Source organism: Arvicola amphibius, chromosome 4 (assembly GCF_903992535.2).
Source record: "Arvicola amphibius chromosome 4, mArvAmp1.2, whole genome shotgun sequence".
Lineage (NCBI taxonomy): Eukaryota > Metazoa > Chordata > Mammalia > Rodentia > Cricetidae > Arvicola > Arvicola amphibius.
In genome coordinates, this window is record NC_052050.1 from 693,326 (window position 1) to 701,301 (window position 7,976).

At 51.1% G+C, this 7,976-nt stretch overlaps 1 protein-coding gene across 3 annotated transcripts; it reads left to right on the top strand.

Annotated features, from left to right (window-relative positions):
- Positions 1-522: 522 nt before the first annotated feature.
- Positions 523-7,107, top strand: LOC119811729 (cytochrome b-245 chaperone 1). 3 transcript variants are annotated; one of them, XM_038325703.1, is made up of 8 exons: positions 557-818; positions 1,362-1,482; positions 3,209-3,250; positions 3,733-3,806; positions 4,656-4,752; positions 5,917-6,061; positions 6,390-6,509; positions 6,652-7,107. In XM_038325703.1, exons 2-7 carry the CDS (start codon positions 1,398-1,400, stop codon positions 6,490-6,492), a joined length of 546 nt encoding a protein of 181 aa, XP_038181631.1. In that variant the 5' UTR covers positions 557-818; positions 1,362-1,397; the 3' UTR covers positions 6,493-6,509; positions 6,652-7,107. The 3 variants fall into 3 exon arrangements, with proteins under 3 accessions (XP_038181629.1, XP_038181631.1, XP_038181630.1); XM_038325701.1 differs by having other exon boundaries at positions 523-618; positions 6,390-7,107; XM_038325702.1 differs by having other exon boundaries at positions 557-876; positions 6,390-7,107.
- Positions 7,108-7,976: the final 869 nt, after the last annotated feature.

Sequence of the window (7,976 nt, forward strand, 5' to 3'; positions counted from 1 at the left end):
GCTTCAGCTGGCATTTGGGATCACGGTTCTGTGGCCCTGATCTATCAACTCCCTTCTTGTCCCCCTTCTTTTGTGCTGCCCTACATTCAATTTTTAAAAAGATTTATTTATTATGTATACAATGTTCTGTCTGCATGTATGTCTGCATGCCAGAAGAGGGCACCAGATCTCATTGTGAACGGTTTTGAGCCACCATGTGCTTAACGGGAATTGAACTCAGGACCTCCGGAAGAGCAGACGCCCTACATTAGGTATTGCCTTGAGGTAACCTCTTGTGTCAGCTTGGGTTGATTCGGAGCCTCGGACCACAACAAAATAATGAATGAATTCCGATCCACTCTTCAGGCTCTTACGACCACGCCCACGCGCTGCGCGGACACCGCCAGGAGTGATGCCCCAGATTAAATTCAGGCCCCAGATTAAATTCAGGCGCCCCATGACCGGCCCGCCCTCCTCACAAGGTCCCGCCCCGTGAGTGCCCAAACCGAGGCACAACTCCGAAATGCATAATCAGTCTCCACCCCTAGGAAGTCCCTCCCCGGTTCTTATCCCGGAAGTCCGCGGGACAGAAGTCCGGAAGTTCGAGAGACTGTTCCCTAGTTCCCTTCCGCTAATTCGGTACGCACCCCTCAGTTCCCGCGCAAGTGTGTGTCCCGAGGCGTTCTGGTTCCGATCGGCTGTGCTTCCCGTTTTCATGTTCGTGCCCTGTGCGGGTCACTGCTTGCGGGCCTGGATTGGGCACGCGGCAGGTTGAGCAAACCGGGCGTGTGCACTCCGGAGGAGGGGCGAGCGGAACGGGCCGCTTGTGGAGCTTGTTGGTAACTGAGGCCAGAGGGAGGCGAGTTGTGTGCCTAACTAGGATTCTTGAGGATGTAGGTAGGGTACGAAGCTTGATAGCACCCGAGTATCCAAGGAGCCACTCACAACTGGGGCTTGGGGTGTTGTCTCCAGGGGTTTTGGCCGCAATGTCCCATTAATTTGGATGCATTTGGGCCATTGTTAGTATGACAGTAGAAACTTAGACACTGGCACTTTCAGTTCCCCTTCTTGGTAGGAAGAGGAGTTTCTGGAAGACTCAGTTAAGGTGCCGGATGCCTGAGATGCTGGGGGCTAACAGAACAACTTCAAAACGAGGGTTCAGGCAAGGAAAGAATTCTCAGATGTGACTGTGGCTTGGAAGTGAGACCAGGCCTCACTTCTTGGACTGTGGAGTCCCCTTTGCCCACACATAATCGTGAGTTGAGATGGTCTCACGGAGAAAGGAGTTCAGGGTCTCCTGTGGACTTTCCCCTGGCCTCCTGTAAGAGTGGGTGAGGCACTGTGTGCAGTGGTTGCAGACTTTAGCTGTGTGTCTTTCCCAGCCGAGTCTGCTGTGAAGTGAAGCTCAGGTTCCAGGGATGTACATGCAGGTGGAGACACGAACCAGCACCCGCCTCCATCTGAAGAGGGCTCCAGGCATCCGGTCTTGGTCCCTACTGGTCGGTAAGACTTCCCAGTTTTTCCCAACTCAAATCTTAAAAGTGATATAAACAGTTTCTTTGTATTTTATTAGAAGTTCTTCTCAATACAAGACCTGATAGAGCATGTTTCACTAACCTTGGTGTGCCTTTCAGAGGACATGCAGGGTCCCCTTGCATGCTGGGCAAGCTCTCTCTCTCTCTCTCTCTCTCTCTCTCTCTCTCTCTCTCTCTCTCTCTCTCTCTCTCTCTCTCTCTCTCTCTCTCTCTCTCTCTCTCTCTCTCTCTCTCTCTCTGCTTTGGAGCCCGTCCTGGAACTTGCTATGTAGACCAGGCTGGCCTCAAACTCACAGAAATCTACCTGCCTCTGCCTCCCCAGTGCTGGGATTAAAGGCCAGCGCCACAACCTATCTGCTTTCTTGAGGTCACTAGTTTTTCTTCCATGTGACAGGTGATCATGGGTTCACATTTCTCCTTTTCCCTGTTTCCTTCCCCTTCGTTAAGTGTGCTTAGCCTCCTGGACTCTTCCCCCATCACTGCCTGTCAGAAGTCTCTTGCATCTCAGGGACAGCTGCACTTGTGTTGGCTAGGCTGTGCAGAGTTGGAGGTGAGGCACTGGCTGTGACTTCAGCAGCAGCGTCTCTGTAGTCTGTCCTTATGATTTGTGAAGGTTCTGCATGTTATGCTCTGTGTTGTATTACAATTCTCTATGTAGTGTTATCTTCATTCTTCATCACATGTGGGCGATATCTACATCTGTCACTTGCATTTTCATTGGGCTGCTGACAAGTCTGGTGAATGCCATGGATCGCATGTCCTGTTTTTACTTTTTAATTGTGTGTATGTGTGTCTATGTGTGGGTCTGTGCAGGTACACATAGGTGCCCGTGGAATCCAGAAGAGCATTAGCTCCCTGGAGCTGAAGCTACACGAGGTTGTGTGTGGCCTCACATGGGGGCAGGCACTAAATGTTGTCGGACTTTTCTTTGGGTCACCAGCTCACAAATAAGATGGAAACTTATTGTGAAAGTTTGGCTTCTCGCTTAGGCTTATCCCCAGCTAGCTCTTAGAACTTAATCTGCTCCTGCTGATCTACATTCCGCCGTGTGGCCTTTTTACTCTCCTCGATTCTGCATGTCCTACTTGGTCCTCTGCTGGCGAGTGTCTAGATTCATCCCAAGTTCCTTTCACTACCCAGAGGTCCCGCCTATTCTCTCCTGCCTAGCTGTTGGCTATTCAGGATTTTATTAAACCAATCACCATGACACATCTTTACACAGTGTGATAAAATATCCCACAACAGTGCTGAAAACTGGGGTCCTCTGCATGAAGGGGCGTGGTTGGCTGGGCTTCCCCTTCATCTGCAAAAGCAGTCTATATTCTTAACTAATAAGCTACCTTTCCAGTCCCTTTATTTTTTAACGATTTATTTATTTTATGTATATAAGCATTCTATCTAAATGTATATCTGCATGCTGGAAGACAGCATCAGATGCCATTACAGATGGTTGTGAGCCACCATGTGAGTGCTGGGAATTAAACTCAGGACCTGTGAGAGAGCAGCTAATGCTCTCAACCACTGAGCCATCTCTCCAGTCCCTTGTCCCCCATTTTTAAACAAACTTCTTGGCTGTGTCACCAACCCTGCACTAGGTAGCCTCTACCTGCTGCCCCTGAACAATCTGTCCTGCCATGAGACAGGCCTGCTTGTTGGAAGCTATAGTTAACAAGATAATCCTTCTCTCCCTACAGGAATATTATCCACTGGCCTGGCTGCTGCCTATTACAGTGGAGGTAAAGTATGCTATGCCCTTCAATTTCCTTGTACTTAGAAATGAAAAAAAAAAAAAAAAAAAAAAAGAAAAGAAAAAAAAAAGCCCAAGCACCTGTGAGCAGTCCTGGTGTGTGGCCTTTGGGGTGGCCTCTGACTTGCCTTGAGAGATGACCACAGCCAATGTCTTGCATCTTCAATTTCTTCCTGTTAGAAAGTGCCCTTGGAAAGAAGTTGTTTGGCATTTATTTGCCTGCCGCCGTGCCACAGGGTGAAATTATGTGCCCCGCGCGCGCTCTATGACAAGGCTGGATAGATCTACCTACCTCCTAGATGGACTTAGGCAGAGTCTGGGATGCATATGTCTCCAGCAACCCAGGCAGGCAGAGAAGCACAGCTGACTAAGCCTCTAACCTGAGCTAAAGGAAGGAAAGACTGGGCTGGTAGGATCCTGTGGACCTTGGCTCCTTTAGCTGATGGGCTGATGTGCTGTGTCTCCCTGCAGATGGTCTCGGCTGGAAGCTCTTCTATGTCACAGGCTGCCTGTTTGTAGCTGTACAGAACTTGGAGGACTGGGAGGTAAGATGGCACAGTAGCTCCCTTGCCATTTGGAAGCATCTGTCCCAGCCCAGAGGCACTGGGTTACCTGGAGTCAGCCCTTGACTTTGCTTGTAATACCCCTGGACTCTTCTAGAAGCTACTAGTAACTGTTTGCACCAAGGTACTGTGTTTTTTTGTAGACTTGCCTCAAACTCAAAAGTAAGCCTACTGCCTCAGCCTCTTGACAGGCATGAAGCACCACACTCAACTCACAGAAGTTCTTTTTTCTGGGCTTGTTACGAGTCTGCATAGTCCCTGGGCTGGGCTGGCTGCACAGGGCAAGGACCTGTGAGAGCATGTGGCTCACTCACAGTTGGACCAGCTCCCAGGCTCTGAAGTTCCTCTGACCATCCAGGATCTCACTGCAGGCCCAAGATAGTTAAAAGGAATCAGCAGAACCTGAGTCTGGGAAAAGTCGGGTTGCCTTTGGGGAAGTCCCCTACCCTTGGCCTTGGCTGGATTTCTGCATTTAGCTCAATGGCCTTATTGCCAACCTGTCTTTCTGTTCTTTTATTTACCCAATACTAAGGGATGAACTTAGGTCCTCACGCGTGCTGGGCAAGGGTTCTACCACTGAGCAGATACCCAGCCTGGTCTTGTTTTCATGCAAGAATTCCATCTGCTTTTTCTCATGTGCCCCTCACCCACAGGAGTATGAGAGGTCAGACACAGAAGATGACCCTGGAAGAAAGCCCTGGAGGCTTTGGGGGTTGGGCTTCCACTGGGCATCTTGAATATCTGTGCTGGTGTGAGTGGGGAGGATGCCTTAGCATTAGCTTGGCCCTCTTCCTGGAGTTCTGTGGGTGGTTAGCATATATTGGTTTGCAGGAAGCCATTTTCAACAAGAGCACTGGGAAGGTCATCTTAAAAACATTCAGCCTCTACAAGAAGCTGCTGACTCTTCTCCGAGCAGGCCACGACCAAGGTAAGAGTGGGGAGTTGGTCTGGACGGTTCACCTGCTCAGGGAATGACGGGCTCCCGACATATCCTGGCTTACACATACCCGTCCTACATACTTAAGGACTCAGCTCTCTGAGGTTGGGTGAGGGTAGTAGGGGTGGGTCACCAGGCAGACTAGCAGGGAGCCATCCTGTTCTTCAGGAACCACTTGGCCTCTCTCAGGTCCAAGTCCTGGATACAATTCCTGTCAGCTATGTGAGCCCTGCATGAGAGGATGTGGTCAGACGAAACCTCCGGCCCTTGAGCTTCTGGGCTTGTGAGGTTCTCATAGGTCTCTTCCCTGTGTATTTAGCCCAGCCATTGTGCATTACAAACGTGTGCATCCCCCAGGACCCTCAGAGTAGGTTTCTAACATAGGGAGTTAGGGCCCAAGGACCTCAGGCCCCTAACTTATGTGGCGTGCTGGCAGTACACAGCCGGATGTGGCATTCAGATGTGGCAGTATACAGCCAATGAAGGCCAGAGCAGGTTTGTGGGGATGTGAGTTAGTGCACTGGCTGAACTTTCCTGGCACATCTGAGAGCCTGTCCTCACAGGCAGCAAGCCACAGGGTCAGCCCCATGTCACTGTCGCAGTGGGATGAGATAGGCTTCCCAGTGGCTCTGGGGAGAGTAGTATCAGCCATGCATGAGTTAGGCAACGGTTTTCCTGTGCAAGGAAACGGCAGGGCTACCCCACTGGAACCAGACAGGCTTTCCAGTGTTAGGTAAAATCAGGCAAAAAGGGTAGCGTGAAGATGGCAGCTTGGGCTTAGCGATCTCTTCTGTAGGATTGCCCAGGACAGCCAGCTTCTGCCTAACACTGCACGAGTGATGAGTCTCCTGGGTGTGTTCTTATCCAGAAATTATTCCGGGGCCTGGCAGTGGTGGGAGGCAGAGGCAGGCGGATCTCCATGAGTTCAAGGCCAGCCTGGTCAACAGAGTGAGTTCCAGGACAGGCTTCAAAGCTATAGAGAAATCCAGTCTAAAAAAAATTTACTCTGGACCCACAGCCCAGAATAAGGACTAGCAGACGCCTTTGTCACTGATGTCACTCCTGTTCAGAGCTGGACATCCTGAGACAGGCTGTCCTGCGGCATAGGGGAGAGCATATGGATAACTGCCCATCTGTAAATCCTTCCATCCCCAGTGGTGGTCCTGCTAAAAGACATCCAGGATGTGAACGTGGAGGAGGAAAAGGTCCGTTACTTCGGGAAGGGCTACACTGTGGTGCTCCGGTTCGCGACAGGCTTTTCCCATCCCCTTACTCAGAGTGCAGTCATGGGCCGACGCAGGTAAGAGTGGTACAGAGCAAGACTGGGCATCCTTGGTGTTTCTCAGGGCAGCAGGGGAGACGCTGAATGTTTGTAGACAGGAATATGGGGCTGTAGGAAGGATGTATGTACTTAGGAGCAGCTTTGCTTGTGGGTATCTGTAGGGGAGGCAACAAAACAAGGTTGAGGGCTGTGAAGAGTAGGCTGAGGCCAGAGATTCTGGGACCACTTGGGACACCTGGGGTTGTTGTAGTGTATGGTAGGGGATCAGTGTGGGTCTTTGTGGTGTGTTATGGGGCTGCCCTTTTTCCACGGTGACCTGCGACCTGCTTTCTTGATGCTGGCCTAGTGATGTGGAAGCCATTGCCAAACTCATCACTAGCTTCTTGGAGTTGCACCGCCTGGAGAGCCCGTCAGAGCGGTCACAGAGCAGCGACAGTGACCAGAGCTGACTGTGGAGCGGCTGCTGGTAAATGCCACCATTGCTGACGTCTCCAACTGACTTGCCCATTAGGAGGGTGCAGGCAGATGTTGGGCATCTGACTGGCTCCTTGGGCAGTTCTTGTGTGGACCACCTGCCTTTTGCTTGTTTACGCTTCTACGCTTTGCAGAACCATGGGCTGGACATCTTCCACAACCCAGAAAGGCTGCATCTATTGGGATGTGAGAGGTGGGTACTACATCCAGAGGAGGGCAGCAAATCAGAAATGAGTGCCTTCTCCAGAGACAGACCACAGCCTGTTTTGGATAAGCTCACCCAAGGGCATCCAAGGTATAAGACGCCAGTCTTTCTTCAGCACAGGCCTTGCCACCCCAGGCTACGTAGTCAAGGCCCCACTTCATAGTGAGAGTGAGACACCCACATGCATGTAAGGAGGACCCACTCCTTCTGTGCACAGTGGTGCCAACTTGTTGCTATAAATCCTGATGTCTCCTCTCCCGGACCAGCCCTCCTCAAGATGGCCATTCCTGGTGGTCAGGGGCTTCCGTGAAGGCAGCCTGAATGCTGAATGCCTGGGTGCTGCCTGACTGCACAACTCTCGGAGAAGTCAGAGTGCTGCCCTGTTCCTGCCTGGACCGCTGAGATCCCAGCAGTGTTGTAACACCGCTGTCAGGAACAGAAGGCTCTCCCAACCCAAACTGGGAAGAAGCTGCCAGTGGAGGAAAGGCCACCTCTTCTGGTTTTCTGCAGCCTTTGAGAACCAGGATCTCCTTTACAGAAACTGAGTCTTAGCCTCCCAAGCCTTGGAAAGACCTGGGGAAGACAGGCACGTGATACACATCCCTACAGATCCCAGCCTTACAAGTGAGGCAGGAAGAAAGTTGAAGGCCAGCCTGGGCATGGCCTCTTCTAACAGAAGCTGTTCCAGCCCCTGATGGCCTTCTCTGCTCTTTTAGTTCTCTCCGAGGGACTCAAGTCCCTCACAAGTACAGTGTTCACTAAGTTATTGGGAAGCTTGGCTTCCAGGCCTGAAAACTGTGGGCCTCTGGTCTACACACAGCCCCCAAAGCTGCGTGCCTATGCCTGGCCAGGTAGAACTGGGAAACTGAGGAGTTACAGAGACAAAGGAGTCAAGGCAGCCTTGAGGCCACTGTACTGGGCTGAACAGGAGTAGTTAGGCCAAAACCGTCAACAGGTCTCTTTGAAGTGACTGCTACCAGTTCTGACTTGGGGAATATAGTTGAACATGTCAAAGTGAGCTTTTGTTTTGTTTTGTTTTACGAGACAGGGTTTCTCTGTGTTGCCCTGGCTGTCCTGGAACTTGCTCTGTAGACCAGACTGGCTTTGAACTCGCAAAGATCTGTCTGCCTCTGCCTCCCAAATGCTGTGATTAAAGGTGTGTACCACCACTGCCTGGCAGAATGAGTTTTTTCAATGGTCACATTAGACAATTTCTTTTCTTTGCAAATGAAGTGTGAAACATAGCTGGTGGAT

Bases quoted from the DNA above. Each gene is read 5' to 3' on its own strand.
- LOC119811729 (XM_038325701.1), top strand. From the start codon at position 1,398: ATGTACATGCAGGTGGAGACACGAACCAGCACCCGCCTCCATCTGAAG. The intron at 1,483-3,208 runs GTAAGACTTCCC...CTCTCCCTACAG, and splicing joins GTCTTGGTCCCTACTGGTCG to GAATATTATCCACTGGCCTG. The intron at 6,062-6,389 runs GTAAGAGTGGTA...ATGCTGGCCTAG, and splicing joins GCAGTCATGGGCCGACGCAG to TGATGTGGAAGCCATTGCCA.